General features: G+C 39.1%; 1 protein-coding gene across 1 annotated transcript in view; it reads right to left on the bottom strand.

The window, feature by feature from the left end:
* LOC117433447 (puromycin-sensitive aminopeptidase) overlaps nt 1–16,035 on the bottom strand; it is a 28,075-nt gene extending 12,040 nt beyond the window's left edge. Inside the window, exons 1-12 of the mRNA XM_034055710.3 lie at nt 15,637–16,035; nt 9,341–9,425; nt 5,510–5,587; nt 3,757–3,878; nt 3,494–3,601; nt 2,833–3,033; nt 2,582–2,678; nt 2,454–2,487; nt 1,971–2,085; nt 1,427–1,591; nt 731–835; nt 383–443 (exon numbers count right to left, since the gene is read on the bottom strand). Of these exons, the coding sequence (XP_033911601.1) occupies nt 383–443; nt 731–835; nt 1,427–1,591; nt 1,971–2,085; nt 2,454–2,487; nt 2,582–2,678; nt 2,833–3,033; nt 3,494–3,601; nt 3,757–3,878; nt 5,510–5,587; nt 9,341–9,425; nt 15,637–15,759 (1,294 nt within the window). The 5' untranslated portion in view covers nt 15,760–16,035. The remainder of the gene's footprint in view (nt 1–382; nt 444–730; nt 836–1,426; nt 1,592–1,970; nt 2,086–2,453; nt 2,488–2,581; nt 2,679–2,832; nt 3,034–3,493; nt 3,602–3,756; nt 3,879–5,509; nt 5,588–9,340; nt 9,426–15,636) is intronic.
* Nucleotides 16,036–19,429: the final 3,394 nt, after the last annotated feature.

Genomic DNA, 19,429 nt, shown 5'->3' with positions numbered 1-19,429 from the left:
TACTGTCAAGAAGGCTAACTATACGGATTCCCTTGACTGGCTACCAGTACCTCTCATTAAAACAGAGGAAGTGGCAGAGTAAACTCACACCAACAACTTTGAATGATGCATGAAACATTCGCAAAGGATATTTGCATTACGACAGATTATTTTGGATGATTTTATTCAGTCAAGCCTGTAGTTAAATTCAGCTCTTAGCATGCTGCACAGAACTGAAAATTACGTTTTCGCTGTGATGTCCTCAATCAAAAAGTGCAAACAGCTATTGCACAAAATCAACCCTTTAAAATCCTGAAGCCGGCATGAATACTCAAAACAAGGAGAGTCATTTTGTATTACAGGATCTGCAAAGATCTACCTAAAGTATTTTTATTTTTTTTACCTGTTGATGCATTTTTATGTTGGAACTTTAATAGGTACACATTCATTCCGTTCCGGAAGTCCTGGAGGAAAAACGAAAGTTATTTTGATAAAACATTTTGTTTTTTGTTTTTTAAAACCCTAGCTTGACTGGGCATTCTTCCTCCAGACATGGTTTCTAGATTGCCCCCTTTATCATTTTCATATTCTTTGTTTACTATGCCACTGGCAAACCTGTAATATTTTATTGAGTAGCACTTTGTTATTCCTGTATCCAAATCCCCCAAACATGCTCAATTTATTCAAACATACAATCTACTAAAATTGCAAAACGTATGTAGAACCTTAGGAAATGAACTGAACTCTTTACCTCATCTCCTATGTAGTCATGCAGCATACGGATAACTGAAGCGCCTTTACTGTAGGATATTGCGTCAAAGATTTCATCAACTTCCGAGGGGTGTCCAACATTGACCTACAAAAAAATATATTGAGAATCAAAACTACACCAGAAAGACCATACATCTAATAATGGCCACAAACGTTTCTTTCAGTTTTATTCACATTACTTACAGAAAAGGTTGGATCCTTTAAATCACATCAGACATCCTGTAACTTGTGACACACACACTGCAAGTTCTACTTATGAAACACCCTTTATGTTGCAGAAGTTTGAGGAAGAATTTATTTAAAGCTGTTCTAAAAAGATTACATACATGCTTCCCTGTTTATTCTAGCAGATTAACAATATCAAAGCATTCCTTCAATACCACATATTGTTTAATAAAAAGTACCACCCACAGCCTTCAAACAGGACACAATCTTCACCATGAACCACACATTATCAACATTCAAACCACCTGTGTGAGTGTGTAAGTGTGTGTAAACCATTGCCACATGAACAATGAAATATATTGGGAACCACAATGGCAAACATAACCCTTGAAGTACTTCATCTATTAGTACAATGTATTTTTATAAAAGATTTGGTTTTATTTTCCAGTCCATTTGCGACATGCAACCCAGCTCAAAATCTATTGCAGAGGAAAGTAGTGCAGTTCAGTACCTCAATGGGGTGGCTGTTGTCCAGAGCATCTAGATCAAGTGCCCGTGTGTAGTCTGCCGACACAAACTGAGTCCAGATGTCATACTCCGGAAAGCAGTGGTCCACACACAAGTACTCAATCCAGGAGGCAAAGCCCTCATTTAACCACAGATGAGTCCACCACTCCTGCAGGAAGAAACAGCATGGTAAAGAGATCAGAAACAGACAGAGAGAAGCATCACGTGACAATAGCATCAACACTACACTTGCATTGCACCTTTTAGGATAGCCCTCCCACCCAAAACTTAACGGTAGAATGATTTAAACTTAGATCTAACCAGCATTTCCCATCATCCTCCTGCAGGATGATGGGAAATGTAGTTCTGAGAGGTCCATGCTGGTACATGGGAAGCCATCTTGAGGCAGGGAATGCAATTTAAAAGTTTAAAAAAGTGCTCAAAATGTAAAAAAAATAAATTAAAACAATACACACACCTTACGTAAACAGTTGTAGCAATAATAATAATAATAATAATAATAATAATAATAATCTGATTGGAATTACCATTGTGACTAGATTTCCAAACCACTGATGAGCAAGTTCGTGACCGACCACCAGAGCGACCCACTGCCGGGAAGAGGAACAGGATTTCTTGGGATCAATAAGCAGGGCTGTCTCTCTGTCGGTGGGAGGAACACACACGTGAATAATTGAGCACCACGGCATCCCTTAACTTAAAAAACAGACCTTGTTTACATTCCGTCTGCTTAGTGGACCACCTGTTCAGACTTACATAAATGCACTAGATGCTGTTTGTTTTATCGCTGGCCACAATTTATACGGACAAAAAGCTTGTGGTAATGTAAGCCAGCGCCGAAGTGCGCTCCAGCAAAAACATGCAGGAGTGTTCTGCAGCTTGACTAGATACAGATTTTTTTTTTTTTAAAAGCGCACTCTGAGTCCAATCCGTTTCAAAATCTAACATCATTATAAACCACACATGTGGCACACAGATCAAGTCTGCCGTCTGTTAAAAAAACAAGTTACCTGTAAGTAACAAGACCCCAGTTCTCCATGGCACCTGTACGTAATTAAAGCACACATCAGCATATGTTAATATTATTATTGTTTGTTTATTGTAAAATGCAAGTTCAAGGAAAATGTAATGTACTAACCAGCTGCAAAGTCAGCAATTGCTATGAGATCAATTTTAGGTAGCGGGTATGGAACGTTGAAATAGTCTTTGTAAAAAGGTAAGGTCTTAGCTGCAACCTGCCAGAAAGAAGAAAATCACAATGTTTTAACCAGAAAAAATTCTTTACAGCACAGTAACTTCACGAAACACATCTTTTGATGGCTATGAAGTACTCTTTTTCTTGACGTAAAATGACTCAAATAAGAATAAACATGAATGACGCACGCTTACCTCTAATGCAAATCTTCCTTGTTCTCCTTTTCCAAGTGGTGTGTACACCCGAACTATTACACCATCAGATGACTTGGTTTCAACATAGTCATATTCGCCAACTACAAATGCTACTAGGTATGTGGACATGATCGGGGTTCTAGCGAACTTCATTTCTACAAGATTTTCATCATCAGGACATGGCTTTCGATCAATAACATTCTGCAAAACAAAACCATACATATACCAAAAATAAGGCAAACAGAAGAGCTAGTTTAAAACTACCAAGTGTCACTAGAAGAACTGAAATTTGAATTTGCAATTTTTTCATGCCCTACAGTCAACATACCAAAAACAAGTTTCTTGTGCTCGATATAGTGCAGTTTTGCATATTCAAGAAGGTGCTTTAAAAACATGCAAGCCCAAAGGCAAGCACCATATTCAAATTTCATGAGCTATAACAAAGCTTGGGAAGAGACTGGTGACTCAAAAAAAAAGACAAGGAGGGCCGAAATATCAATAAAAAGGGCTTTGATCAATAAGCACTATAATCCACAAGCAGCTGCATGAGTCAGAACAAGTCTGTTTGTAGAGTGAAAACGTGCATTTTGTAACCAGGATTGTTATGAATCCCCGGAAACACTGTACACATCATTCAGTACTTTGAGTTTGTTATACTTGCCATGTTTGACAAAGCTGTTCTGTCCTTTGGAACAATCAAGGAGATGTCAAAAGTTGCTTTAATAGCTGGCTCGTCCCAGCAAGGGAAAGCTCTCCGAGCATCTGTAGCCTGGAGAGGAAGGAAAAAACGAAAATTAAATAAAAACCACCATGTAGGAAATTGATTTTTAGATCTAAATCTTTTCAATAGATTGTGGTTCACAAATAAATACCTCATATGATAATAAAATATTTATTATTATTTTTTTTAAATCCATACTGTACCTCAAACTGTGTGACAGCAGCATAGTGAATTTCTCCTGATGGAATTGCATATTTACTTCTATAAAACCCTTTCATTTTGTCATTGAGTTCTCCAACAAAATCTATTTTTAGCGTACCAGAACCTGGAAAAAAAAAAATAGATTAGTTAAAAGGAAAGGGAGTGCATAGATTGGTTTTTTACTCCTCGCAAGTTAACCAAATTGCAAACCAAGCTATTTTTCCCTAGACAGTAACACCACCGTCCTGATACATCTGAAGCCGTCATTAACTTGCCCTCTTCCCATTTATATTCTTCCACCCTGACAACATACATGCCAACTGCCACCTTCTGCAACTCAAAGTCTAATCAGAGTTTGTTTGTGTATTCCCAAAGATAAAGACGGCACACATTTCAGGGATTGCTATTGGTTTTACAGACATCATGTCACTAAAGTGGCATCTACTCAACCACAAAAACATCTTGGCTTAGAAAATAAACTATTCTCCCAATACAAATTTGCACTTAGTAAGTATTATTCTAGTTTGGATCAAGCCAGCCATCCAGTGTATATCCCTTACTAAAGTGCTCCAGGGCTAGGTTTATAGCATGGATAACATGTTACCTACTGCCAACCCCATGCCTGGTCAGTTATTCCATTACTGCATTCATAAAAAATGTCCTTTTACACACCACCTCCTGGGTCTGTACTACACAAAAACGAACTGGCCATCATTATTCAATAAAAGCCAGCAGAATATATTAACCTATTGCCTGCAGCCCTCTTTAAAAAAAAAAAAAAAAAAAAAAAAAAAAATTGAATATAAATGTGGATCCCAGTGTGGATCTCAATAGGCTTACAGCCTTATTTAAAACTAGAGAGGTTTCAATGGGTTTAGCAATTGTATAACAACCTGTTAATTTATTTTTTTGTTAATCAATGGAACAAAAAAGAACAATGTCTGCTTCAATGACAGCGCTTTCTGCACAGCCTTTTAGCTATATTAGGCTTTTGAAATAATGAACACTGCAGTTTTACAGAATGCTTTACTTTGTCATACACATTTCACTTGACATGAAGTCGGCAAATAGGTCTCCAGCTCAAGTGGTGCTCGATGACTATTTTTCATTGCAAAGCCCTTAAAACAAATTTTAAAATGGTAAGTCATTTGTGTAGGTCATCTCCCACAGGCACTTTCTTGCATGAGTTACACATACACCACTCTTCTTTTCCATACACACAACACACACTACCCTGAAACCATCTTATCAATCATATGCGGTTTATATGGGGCAGCAGTGTGGAGTAGTGGTTTGGGCTCTGGACTCTTGACCGGAGGGTCGTGGGTTCAATCCCAGGTGGGGGGGACACTGCTGCTGTACCCTTGAGCAAGGAACTTTACCTAGATTGCTCCAGTAAAAACCCAACTGTATAAATGGGTAATTGTATGTAAAAATAATGTGGAAAAAATAATGTAATTGTATGTAAAAAATAATGTGTAACAATCTTGTAACAATTGTAAGCTGCCCTGGATAAGGGCGTCTGCTAAGAAATAATAATAATAATATTAATAATAATAACAATAATAATATGCAGAATGGGGTCTACCGGAGCTGCAGTGACCCAAATATAACATTTTAAAAAAGTGTATTTCACCCTCATTTTACACCAGCTTCAAAAAAAAAAAAAAAAAGGTAGAGGTGTTGATATCATCCCCATTTTATTACTGTTGGCGATAGACCTTCACAGTAGCAGACCGTACTCGTGTGACTCACCTTTCTGAAGAGCACTGGGGAACGACAAGGTCACTTTTTCGTCCTCATTTTGATAGTTGAAACCTGTTGCGTTTATCTCTGAGAAAGAAAGAGGCAAGCTTTCAGAATAGACAGCTACAGCATGGAGTATTTTTCGCACTGCGGATCCACAGTGCCGGAGGACAACACAGGCCTGAATGTCTCCACTGCAGATCTGCAGGCGCCCTATCGGCCACAGGGGTCGCTGGTGCGCGGTGAGCCATGGATTCCCCTGCCAACCTAATCCCTTCCTACCCGGGTGGCGCTCGGCAAATTGTGCGCCGCCCCCTAAGAACCCCCGGTCACGGTCGGAAGTGACATAGCCTGGATTCGAACCTGCCATCTCCAGGCTATAGGGCGCATCCTGCACTCCACGCGGAGCGCCTTTACTGGATGCCCCACTCGGGAGCCCATGCATAGAGTACTTTAAACAGGGACGGAACGATAGGAGAGAAATTGAATTTGAAAACGTATTGCGTCTGGTTTATTTTATCAAACAGCTGCTGTAAATGCACTCTGTGCACCGATCACATTATTTACAAACTGCTGTGGTAATGTAGTTGATAAGGGGCACTTTAGACTTCTGCAATAAACCAACCACTTACAGAAAGTGTTTCCTGAACTGATCAGTAAGGTCACTTCCCTTTAAGGTTTTCTTTTTGCTGTTGTATAAAAATAACTCATGCTTATTTTTTTAGGCAGATGTCTAAGGATCTACTTATATACCATATACACTACTAGCTGTTAGAATTAAAACCTTTTGAGAAGCTAAAAAAATCAACCGTATAGAAAGACGACGAGAAACACAACCCCAGCCCTGCAAGGCTAAAGAAGCATGTCAGCGTCAGGGAAAAATATTTACATGTTACGTTTTTAAATGAAACTAATGGAGGTGTAAATACAGCAGCATTTAACTGATGTAGCCAGAAAACAAGCATTAGGCAGTGCTTAGCATTCCTGCCCTTAGTACCGTACTTAACATTCCCATTACTGCCACAAGAAAATTACAAAAGCCATTTCGTCTATACATTGAACACCATTTACATTTAAGCAAAGTGCTCTGTAAACACTAAAGCTAATGTGAAATTTGATCGAAGTAGTGAGTCCATAAGTAATTATACTAGAAAGTGATGGGGATTCACATACTTAAGCCTTAAATTGGGAGTGTGCAGTCACGACATGCTGCAGAATTCACTCATGTCATGTCTGTACTGTATACCTACAACAGGAAAGTTGTAGCGTTCATTCTTGAAGAAATGCAATAGGCTTTGGTAATACTTTGCATTGTGTCTCTAACTACTGTGTATTTACATAGTTGTAACAAACCCATGTCTACTTGCACAATTAATGTCATTATGCATAGTTACAGTGTACTTTGTGTACATTTTTTTGTATGACACAGTATAACCCTAACTCTAACCCTTTTCAGATACCTACCTAAATAGTGTAAAAAGATTTACATGTTAAGTACATTGTAACTGTTTCAGCCTGGTAAACGACTATTTTTAAACTGTTGCTGCATGCTAAAAAAAAAAAAAAACGAAACATGTACCCAAGAAAATTCTAGAATCGCTACTGGGAATTTATAACACAGCTGTGACCACGGTTATCTGCAGTCAAGAGTAATTAGCTAAATTATGCATCAAACGAATGACAGAAATGGTTAATCAAAGTTAAATCAAGGATATCGCAGCACATCTACTGTGGATTGAAATCAGGCATCCTAGATTCTGCTGTTCTTGCTCTGTGTAGCAAGGCATGTAATTACATGTTAGATGCCTGAGAGAATACTTTACTCGTCTGGGATTAAAATAGCACATTATGAATCAAACATGCTCACGAGAAAACAGAGAGGAAAACCTGCCAGTAAAACTGGCCGGGTTTTTAATGAACCGTGTTAACCTTTCAAAGCCAGGGTACTTAGGAATCTGAGAAGTATAGTCTAATACTTTATAACTCAGCATGTTGCACTACAAAAAACATCACAAGACAGACTGGCGTGTCAGGTCAGTGTTGCTGTAGGTTAATTAGACTGCAATTGCAGCAGTAGCTTTTACAGCAAGAAATCTATGTATTTTGGGGCAATATCATGACTATCATTTAAGAAATAGAAAAGGGGCATGTGACCTTTAAAAAATGAGTCATTTCTGTCACTTTCTTGTTCCTTAAAATACTGTACCAAGCAATTAGACAACAAGAGACAGAATGCAAAATAAAAAAAGATGTATAGTTTCCTTTATGGTAATGGTGCAATTATTATGAATACGGACTAGAAATTTGAAAAAACTTCAAGCAACTTTTCTAAACTTGTATTATTTCATTTCACAATGAACGTCTTCAAAATGTTTTATATCACAGGAGGATTCAATGTATACTTAATCACATCCCAGAGCCAAATGCCACATTTAGCTGTATACTTGAGGGTAGTTAAGCAGGATATATCTAACCTCAGGGATTGGGGAAATGAAGCCACTTTGTGAGGAGTGTGGAAGTTGGGAATGCAATATGTAGCTTATCTAGAGTGCACAGAACAACCTATGGGAAACACAATGACGTAATTATGACAGAAATGCCCATAGGGGGCTATGTTAAATGCTACCATTCTCATTGCATTGTGTTCCACATAGTTTGTTCTGTGTCGGTACTAAAATTAAAATTAAAATTCAGCCACAGGATGTGTAGGCTTGGTGGTCCAGTGGTTAAGGAGGTTCCCCATTCAAATTCTGGCTCAGCCCCCGACTCACTGTCTGTGACCCTGAGCAAGTCACCTAACCTCCTTGTGCTCCGTCCTTCGGAAGCGACGTAAAACTGAGTGGCAGTTTTTGATGCATAGTTCAACCCCTAGTAAGTCGCTTTGGATAAAAGGGTCTGCTAAATTGTCAATTAATAATGATAATAATAATAATAATAATAATAATAAATAATGTGGCTATAACCCTAGCAACTTTATGGCTGTTCTGCGTAAGACAATGCAAGATATATGGGGTTAGCAACATAAAAACCTCCCTACTTAATTTGAATGCATCTGTAGAAATCCTGGCCATGGTTCAACTAAGCACTAGACGTACAATTATAGACCACTGTACATTTACTATTGATAATTAACTACTTCAATGTAGGCAGCTCTGACTACTGCACACAGACACCCATCCAAACGGCAAAGCTATTTTAATGCCTTTTGGATTCATTACAGTAGTTGCCTTTCTCGCTCTGCAACTGTTTTTAATAAAATGAGAAAAACAGGAAAAAGAAACTATCAATACATTCCACACGCCTGTGGTAGCGACTGGCTGCTATGGTTTCCATAACAACTGTGAAAGGTTGCCACAGCACCATCTGAATTAAACCAAGTAATGAAAAGAGATAAATTAGACTTCTTAGATCAAGTAAGTTTCTTAAGGCTGATGATTTATTGCAATTTCCTGACAAAACACAAGAAATCATTAAGCTGGGAATGTCTTTAAAAAAAAACAAAAAAAAAAACACAACAGTTCAGAGATATCTGCATTCAGCCATCAGCCAAAACACTTTGGGACTGGGCAGGGTCTGGAAACAAAGTGAAACTGTGCAGGACTGCAAGCGTGAACAAGAATCTGAACCTCAGCTCTCAAAACTGAAGATTGAAAATTTGTCATGAAAAGAAATGGGAACTGCTTTCATGATCTTATTTTCTGATTCACTCCTGGGCTCTTAGGAAAATGGCAATACATTTGTCATCAATACCAGACTAATGGAAAATCATTCAAATCACCATACAATTAATAAACACACACACAGCTCTACCACAGAACTGAAGTTATTATTTCCACTTACCTTCTCCTCCTTCTGGTACAAAAGATGCTGTAATGATGTCAATATCAGCACAGTTCATAACAATCTGATTGGTTGTATTTGTAACCTGCAATCAAAACACACCCAGACAACAAAAGTTCATTATTAATTCATTATTCAAATGTGCATGTCAAAGTCTACAAGCTCTACACCTTTGATAAGACTGCACAAAGTATTATTTTTGTAAAGTGGGTGTGTGCGAGTAACATTCATTCCATCCCAGCTGTAAACAAGTACGTGTAACATACAGATGGATGGGCAGAAAGGTTCCTTGATATACGGTATCTTTAGCGGGAGATCAAAAACGCCCGACTGCAAGCAGCAGCAGTCACATCAGAAACGTAGCCGTCTGACATTACCGTGTAACGTCAAGCAAAAAGCAATGCATTTATTTTAATATCTTGATTTCAGAAATCTGGATTCACTCAACAGACAGCCCTGTCCAAACAGATGAATGCAGTTTCAATCAATGTTTTAAGTGAGCACAGGAAGAAATGTCATCCTGTCTAATCTGCTATTGAAAATGCATGCAGTGTAATGCCTTAGGATATTGAAATGACCAGACTGTCACAGGAAAAGACACTAAGCAAATGAGATGCAGAGAGGCAGCATGAGTTCATGTCAATAGGTTCTATTTTTAAACTGCAGTCATTCTACATGTGTAGTGACAGGACAGGGACATGTACTGTAGATTTGTGCCATATTCCCCTGCAGTATGAAATCTGCACTGCGGTACATTCTGCAAGACACTTTTTTTCTTTCATTCTGATATTCATAGCTTGGACTGAACTGTTTTACCATTCCATTCTCCTACCCAACCGTCACTGGCATGTGAACAAAGTTCTATCAATAACTGTAATAATAATAATAATAATAATAATAATAATAATAATAATAACTGCAAGAATATGCCAGCACACGACACGGGAATGAATGCAAAACCGCAGTAGAACGCTGCAAGCAACACAGTGGAGTAACGATACCTCTGCTGCCAACCGCAACATGGTTTGTTATATATACTGTTTGTAGCTACTCACTGCTATAAAACTAGAGATTACACGCTGAGTGACCAGAAACAGAAACACCATCCAAAACTTATCAAATAAATAAATAAATTCTGTAATGATGAGGGTACTAGTAAATTGCACTAAAGCAAGGGTGTCCAATCACAGTCCATGGAGGGTCATTCTATTCCATTCCAGGTTTAACAGGTAAAATTAGGTAATGAAGGACTTCAGGGTGTGGATGGCGGTTTAATTGGTTCAGTAAACAACTTAGAATAGGGTTTGGAACAAAGACCAGGAGAGGAAGAACAAACTCTGGCCACCCCTTCATTAGTGGCGGTGTCTTTTTTATTATAATTAGCTTGGCATAATGCTGTAGGAGCTCTTATGTAGACATCAACAACAACAAAAAAAGATTAAGGCAGGTTCGACGAGGTCTCTCTCAGATTTTACCCTTTTAAGTGCTGTACAACACCTGCGATCTCCCAATTCACATAACACACCATTTCTATACATGGTCTTACAGGGACTTGCACCCCACTGGGAGGAACACAATGCTATCCCCAACATCTGCTAATAAATTCATCTGACACTCCCATAGCAATTAAACTGAGGATGTCATCAACGTTTATCCTGACAATTGTCAACTCTGTCAGAATAAATTCTGTCTAAAAAGCAGCAATTATCCAAAATGACAAAAGGTCAGTCTTGGAGGTGTAACAATATTAAAGCATACTGAAAAGGCTAGAAATAAACCACAGCAGAGCAACATTACACAGCTTTACAAAAGTTTGTTATATGAATACAAAGACAGAACATCTGATGCTGCAAGAAGTGAAATTGCAACTGTTTCACGATTACCATTACAGAAAACTGATTACCAGAATCACCAAGCTCATTTGCACTGAATGGATTTTATAAGTTATGCTACACTGATCGCCTTATAATTAAAAGTGTACTCCGGGGAGTTGTAATGAAATATTTATTTATAAACCTTCAGTGCCAGGAAAAGTGAAAAGCATTTTTTTATTTTTTTTTATTATTATTATTACCATACTTTTAAAGCAATAAGGCCAAAATATTCCCAAGCTTTCTGCTATAAAAACATAAAACCAGGATAGGCCAATATGCAAATACAGTCATAATGCATGTTTTCAGTTTTATAACATGCAGAATAATTGACAAGCTAAGACAACCAAGTACTGTGTTCATCTCCTATTGCACTCTTCTCCTGAAATAATCATGATTTTTTATAGACTCATTAAACTGTAATAAAGTGTAAAGCATATGTGTTTAGATGTTTTCCGTTTGACCATTTGCACAATCATGGCTGGCTTTTTCACAAATGGAAAATCCAAAGTCAAAACAAACTGTCGCAACTGCTCGATTGCCACCCACTATAAAACATAAGTATACTAAAACAGTGAAATGGAAACAAAAAAAAAAAAAAAAAAAATGTTATTGCTAAAACACCAGAACAGAAATCACACGAAAAACAGGTGAAGAAATACACTTTCACCTCTGAAGAATTTGAAGCCAAGAACAGATCCTCGCTCCGCCCAGCAGCTGTGTTCATTACTGCTTGGTAAACCCACTGTGTAAAAGTTTGTATTTTGATGAAGTTTTGCCTTCCTGTATAAGTCTAGCATATCAGGTGGTAATGTAATTGCAAAACAACATGTCAGTAGGCTGTAGGGTCTGCAGGACAACACCGACTCAACATGTCCGCTGTTTAAATTATTACAGAATGACAGGTGACCATACTTCAGGGACCACAGGGTCCATAGGAGGCTGTATGGTCCAGTGGTTATAAAGAAAAGGGCTTGTAACCAGGAGGTCCCCGGTTCAAATCCCACCTCAGCCACTGACTCATTGTGTGACCCTGAGCAAGTCACTTAACCTCCTTGTGCTCCGTCTTTTGGGTGAGACGTAATTGTAAGTGACTCTGCAGCTGCTGCATAGTTCACACACCCTAGTCTCTGGAAGATGCTTTGGATAAAGGCGTCTGCTAGACAAAAAAGCAGCGCCAACAACTCTCGCCACCAGCTGCTGCACAACTTAAACAAAAACCTTTGATTCAGCTGGGGGGGGGGGGGGACGGACTGGATCCAGGCTCCGATCTTGATCCTATGACATATTGGGTTGCACTAAAAAGGATCAGCGCTGATACTGAGCTCAGTTTCAGCTCAAAATCTGATCCTATTTCAATCTTGCTTCAGACCAAGCGCAGAATCGGATCAGAGCTTGATCAAACGTTTTTAAAATTGACTAATTTAAAATTGCTAAAAGTAATATTTAAATAACTGAATTTGGATCATTTTAACGATAACTTAATAAACTTTAAAACCAAAAATATTTCCTTCAGATTGAATCGGAGATCATTTAACGTTTTAGAAAACATTAAGCAACAATGCATTTAAAAGATGTTGTAACAGTACTGTATTAAGATAATAGAAAAAAAAAACTTTGTACAATATTAGTTTAGTTGTGTTTAGCTATATCTGACATCTGTTTTCACCGTATAGCTACAGAAAAAAAATAGACCTGACTGCGTAATGAGGTTTCATAAATATTATTTCTACGTTTTGTGTGTTGACAAAGTCATCCTGGCGTTATCATGTTATCGATTACAATTAAATCATTGATTTAATTAGATTTAACGTTGTAGTTTTTTTTAATGCATAGGACGATCATTTTATTTCTCAATTTCTGTTTTCTCAATAACTTAAGCTTACCTTTTGACAGCCTCAATCTCCCCCTGTTCGCCACATTTTCTAGTTGCAGCTGTCTGTCAGCACTTGATTACATTTGCTCAAAATGTGTTGATAATTTGCCCTGAATCAACGCTGCAGCTAGCTGTTTGTGTGTATGGTGGCTATACTGCTGTGAAATAATATGTGTGTCCATCAGAAAATACACACGACCGTGATTACGATAATATTTATTAAAACATTTTTAGAAGTTAAAAAACAAAACAAACGGTATTAATATACTTGATCTGTTTTCATTGAATCGTTGGAGTTTTAAATTACATGTACAGTAATTTATGTCGTTTAAATTAAATGCACCTGATTTTTTGACATGCAGAATCTTCAATCTCTGCGCCACTCATATTCGCTTCTCATTGGTCAGTTTCTCTAGTTACGGCTCCGAAGCTCCAGGATCGAATCCGATCCTGTTTTCTTTTTATCTCTTTAGTACAACCAGCCCCAGGGGAGCAAATCTGGGAACAACTGGAAAGAGACAAGCCTGCTGATCAGCTGGTTGAAAACGCTTTTAAAATTCCACAAATGATACTGGATGTAAAGGTTTAGCAACCCTTACACACACAATTAAAGTGGAGAGGGGCAAAGCTTTTAGTCCCAACATGTTAAAAATTGGGTTTAGTATTTAGAAACAAATACAGTCTATTAGTTTTTTTTATGATCTATAAAGCTTACCGCAATCCCATGTTAATGCTGTGTTTAGTCATTATTCAGTAGTATCTTAGAAAGCAGCCAATGAGTTGGCTTGGATCCAATAAGTGCTTGACTAGCCTGTATGGGCAGGGGGTGTGTGCAGTCACCAGTTCTGCCAATCGGACGCAGACTAAATACACAGTAAGTTTCCACATGTCCGTTTAGCACAGCAGGTGGTTATTTTCCACAGCTAACAGAGCTAGCACAACCTCCATGTCTGTTGAACGTAAAACACGTTTTTTCCATCTGCACTGTGGTGTACTGAAGGCTAGGCACGTCATATTTTTTTTTTTGGGGGGGGGGGGGGGGGGGGAATCAAGGGATATTATGTTTTCACATCAAACACCAAAAGCTACACCTGTAATCCAATAACAATTCAGTAGCCTGTTTGCACAGCTGGAAGTAATGGACAGCTTTGCTGGTGGGGTCTCAAAAATGCAAGGCTCGAGACTGGAAGGGCATAGCGACTGAACTAAACCCACTCCCTCCACCACCCACCCAAGAGGATGGTCCTTCCCGGGTGGGCTGGAGGCAGCTCCCATTGTCAATGCTTTGTGTCAAACTTGGTTGGTTTCCAAGGGCCTGTTCTATAAAGGGTAATTACTCCTCCAGTGAAAGCATCCTTCTACTCTGGGGAACACAAGTAAATCTGCTTGTCTTTCGAGGGAAACTGTAGCTTGTAACAACTAATCAGACAATGCCCTTTTTTATGAGGCATGCTCCAAATTCAGCCACTATCTGCTTTAGTATTCTATTATTAGAACCAGCGATCCAGTGAAGTGCTAACATGGGCAGTGGGGAGAGAGAGAGAGAGAGAGAGAGATGACCCTTCATTCAGCACCAAGATAAGTTTAAGAAGGTTAAGATTAGACATATTCCAACATTGCTGTAGCTTTAAAATCATTCAACTGGAAGGACTGCCAGGAAGATTTCAGATTCATTAAACACTGGCAAAGAACAAGCTATTTAACAAAGCTGTCACTGACAGATTTTTTTTTTTTTTTTTTGGAGGAACCGCTGCTTCTGTGCAGTGCTATTCACCTAGGTGTATAGAGGAAGCCCAAGCTGCATGCATGAATGACACCATCATAACAGTCACAGGTAGGTACAAAGCAAGTCTATCGCACTGATTTTTTTTTTTGTTTGTTTACTAACTAGCTGAGACATTTGCATTACAGTCCCTTCTGTCAAATTCAGAACGCCCGTTTTACATCTACATTACTGCGCTATGTTATTAAAATGAACAGGTGCCAGCAACCAGTCTACTGACTTACATAAAGTTATCGATGGCAAATGAATTTAACTTTTCCATCTTAATATTACAGTACTGTACTATGGTATTGCCCCACCCACAAAAAGCGTGGAGTTCACTACGGATACGAAAGCACCCAAAACATATGTTCATCTTTAAATATTTACCCGACAAAACAGGTCAAATGTGCTTCAATTACAGGCTCCAGATTCACTCTATACACAGTACGCGAGTAAAACTGTATTTGTGTTGGCATAATCACGGTTTACAACATATACCTTGGCGGAAGCCGAAAAATGTTCTGGTAATTATATCACAGCGACTGGTTTAGCAGCATCGGGATAGAAACACACACACACAATAAAATGATGTACGCTGTAGTTAACAGGGTAGTAAAAAAAATTGATATACACAAATCCAACGGATAAAGTGATATTACACAGACAAATACAGAAACGGTAGACTATTACACAATTATGGATACATGTTGCAATTGTTACTACATTTGTATTACTAATAATAATAATAATAATAATAATAATAATAATAATAATATTTATTTACCTCGACAGTAGCCTCCAGTTTGCCCTCGAAAGTAAAGTCGATGAGGTCGGGTTTCAGGCAGAGCCCGTAGTTGACGGGGGAGACGTCGGTAGGTAACCGCTCGAAGGGCCGCTTCTCAGGCATGGTGCTTGGGTCTTGGGTTCGGTTGCTGGTGCTGGCGGTGACTGTGCGGTATATCGCCGGTTCGACAGTCAAACGGGTCGCGAAGGGGATTCGAGAGCGCGAATTGGGTTTCAGGGATTACTTCTGTGAACGACGACAACAGAATCCGACGGCCCAAAAACCCAGCAGCACAGACAAACCGAAGCCTCTGCTTCACAGAAACACACAGCGAGAAACAACCGAGGCGTGCGTGCGTGCGCAGCCCCGCGAGAAAACAGCGTCAACGCGTCACCCTGCAAGCGAGAGACTCATATATAAATATATATATATATATAAAACAATGCAGAATCACCTATCAAGCGTGTCAACTACACATGGAAATGAACCAATAGGGCTCCAGCGACACAAATACAGCGTGTGTTCTGATTTTAAAGAAAAAAAATGATTTTGGTACTTAATGGGTTAATTTAAGCTCGGGTTTCCTAGGAGTGTGTTATTTATAATAAATGAACATAATGCAAATTATCTAGAATAATAATAATAATAATAATCTCCAAAACACACCAAATAAAAGATGCATGCACATTTCTGTAGTGCATTTATCTGTATGCATCGCTATCATTTTTATATGAGCAATATTTTAACCTTGATGTCTTTTAAAAGTTTACCAAGGTTCTATTTTGTATTGTATTTTCTTTCTTTCTTTCTTTCTTTCTTTCTTTCTTTCTTTCTTGGTTCATTTCAGAAAGCCAAGAGGGGTTTCTGATTCATTATCACAAGACAGCGACGCGCGGGCACGCAACCTCTTGTACCTGTCCCACCCCCTAACGTCATCGCGTCACCTCTTGACAGACGTCAAAAGCGCGTTACTGATGGCTCCGCGCATTCCATCAAGCGGCGCGCAATAATTCTACACATGCTACTGTAATAAAAATATATATGTATTGTTATAAATGCATGTTTTCTTTATTGCACAGTCTAGAATTACTGTCTTTATACAATGTAATTGCATGTCAGTCCATTGAAGTGTATTTAAATATTGTATAATAAATGCCTACTAAATATGTCCTGATGTGTGTGTGTGCTACAAGCAGCTGTATTTATCATCATGATACAGTAAGTGGTTATTATTATTATTATATTATTAGTAACTATTAGTATGTCTCACTGAGTTAATGTTAGCTGACTCATCCCAGGCCTAAAGTAAAAGGCTCCATATTTCATACCTACATGCGAGGCATATCGTGGTGTAGTTGGGGTACTATTTTCTAAAGGCAGCGCCCGTAAAGTAAAGCATTCTGATCAATTTGTATCATAATTTCTTGTTTAAGAAAATCAATAATCCCGGGTTCCTGAGATTTAGGACTACGCCCCCTGGTGGTTGACATGGTACAAGTGTCCAAAAATAGCTGCGCATAGTCCAACGGGCTCATGCTGGCAATGAAGCTGCCCTTTGTAAATAATATGATCTGTAAACATTTCATGCAACACCCGATTAGTGCACAACAAAACAACAGCAGGCGCTGAAAACGACCGAGCTCACATTTCACTGATCACCCATCTGGTGGTGACATGGGTAGACTGTGTGTGTGTGTAAAGGCGTGCATCTTCATTTCTGCTAACTCAGTTTTAACATAGCCAGGGAGCGCTGTGCATGTCTGAGTGCTGGAGTCTCGCTTTGCCCTTCACGGCTCAGAGCAGTGACCTCAAAGCTGTGCCACCCTGCCAGCTCAGAGCTTGCTGAATTAGCTTCAGCCCGGTGCTTGTCTTTATCTATGAACGTGCGCTGGGCGCAAGAGCAGGTGACCAGAGAGGCCCACCTGGTCACAGCAGCCCTAAGGAGAAGCGGCCGCTAATTACACACACAGACAAGCAGACAGACACATTACATAAGGGTCTGAAAAATCAGACTTGGGAAGCAGTCTAAATAACATATCCGTTGCTGAGCGTGCTCGTTCTTTTTCGACGCTTTGCTATGTCGCTAATTTCCAGTCGCACAAATGCACAGCCATTGGCTAGAGTTCGGTGACTGGCTATCGGAAGCGCTGTCGGTCACAAGAATGAAAGGTTTTGCCCCTGCGGTTTGATTGCTTCCTGTAATCTGTAAGGATTTCCTTTCCATCTGATCCTCTCTAATCTGATTCGCCCAGCGTCAGTGTCCAAAAAAAACAAAACTTTACCTCCAAACCCTCAATTAGCGCATGAAAAACAATAATAATAATAATAATAATAATAATAATAATAATAATAATAATAATAATAATAATAATAATAATAATAATAAACAAGTTAGGGTACATTATAAACCCTAAATCATTCTTCTGTTTTGCGTGTTTATTTATTAGTTTATTTAGCGATTTTCCAAGGCGATTTACAGAGACTAGGGTGTGTGAACTATGCATCCGCTGCAGAGTCACTTACAATTACGTCTCACCCTAAAGACGGAGCACAAGGAGGTTAAGTGACTTCCTCAGGGTCACGCAGTGAGTCAGTGAGTGAGCCGGGATTTGAACCGATGCAAATGAGTCAATATTTATAAATATTAAATCAGGGATGGAAATAAGACTCATATTGCATTGCAGTTTCACACATTAGATATTAATACAGAGCTTGATTAGCCATGAACAGTTGGCATGCTCAGGTGAGTCTTATTAAACTCATAGCAAAACCAGGAATGGATCTAACAGCTGTGCAACGGGAGTCTTATTTCCATCTCTGCACAGTATAGTCCAGAGACTCTCAAAGCTTGGTAAACTGAGTTGACAATAAAGGTAGACAACTTACACCCACTGAGCAAAACAGGACGTCTAAGATGAAAAGCAACAGCAGGCAGGTTTATGCTTTGAAAATCCACTTAACAGAGTTTTTTTTTTTCTTTCTCTCAGTGTCTGGAGTCGCTGCTGGACCCTGCCAGGCGATGCCCCCCTCCAACGCTGGTCCAGACACGAACGCAAAAGCGGGCACTTCATTACCCCATTGTAGTTGCTTTAGCAACGTCAGGGTATTATGAATAAACAATATCAGGTGTGTGAATGTAAGGGAGGTGATCGCCCCAGCGCTGCAGATTTTAAATCAGCTTCTTGAGATTGTCTGTCCGTTACTGTGGATAAGTGGCTCACCGAAATGGGCACGACCAAGTTGGCCGACAAGACACTGTGAATCTGTGATCTCTGTTTGTGTAGCCGGGCTATTCAACCCCTACATCCCTCCAGAGATGCCCGCTGGCCTACGCTGTCCAAAGAGGGCTTGGAACAGAACAGAGCAGCTGAAACAGAGTGCTGGATCACAGCTGGTGTGAGTAACCAGTCTTCATTGTATAGAAATGAACTGCGGCCAGATTGCTGTGTGCAATGTGTAATTGTCAAATTAGCCTGCTGTGTTTGTGTGTGTCATTTGCGCAGCGTCCGTAAAAATCAAGGCTCACGATCCAGACTTCAACACAAAGGGCTTATCATTTATTGAAGCACATGCCACCCTCATCCAGTGAGTTCTACAGAGTTTTTGGTTAGCTTGATGGGAGAAAAACTCCCCCTTTACTTTGCATTGCTAGATTGGGATTTGAAGCGTATAGCAAATGTCCCACAATCTTCATTTTTGTACTGACTTCCGGTAAATGTTTTTTTTTGCATGGAATGTTTTTTAAAATCTTGTAAACTGGCATGTGAGGAAAACCTGGTTTCTTATATATTTC

Source organism: Acipenser ruthenus, chromosome 33 (genome assembly GCF_902713425.1).
Source record: "Acipenser ruthenus chromosome 33, fAciRut3.2 maternal haplotype, whole genome shotgun sequence".
Taxonomy (NCBI): domain Eukaryota; kingdom Metazoa; phylum Chordata; class Actinopteri; order Acipenseriformes; family Acipenseridae; genus Acipenser; species Acipenser ruthenus.
The sequence above is the reverse complement of the archived record's forward strand: the minus strand, read 5'-3'. Positions and strand labels throughout refer to the sequence as shown.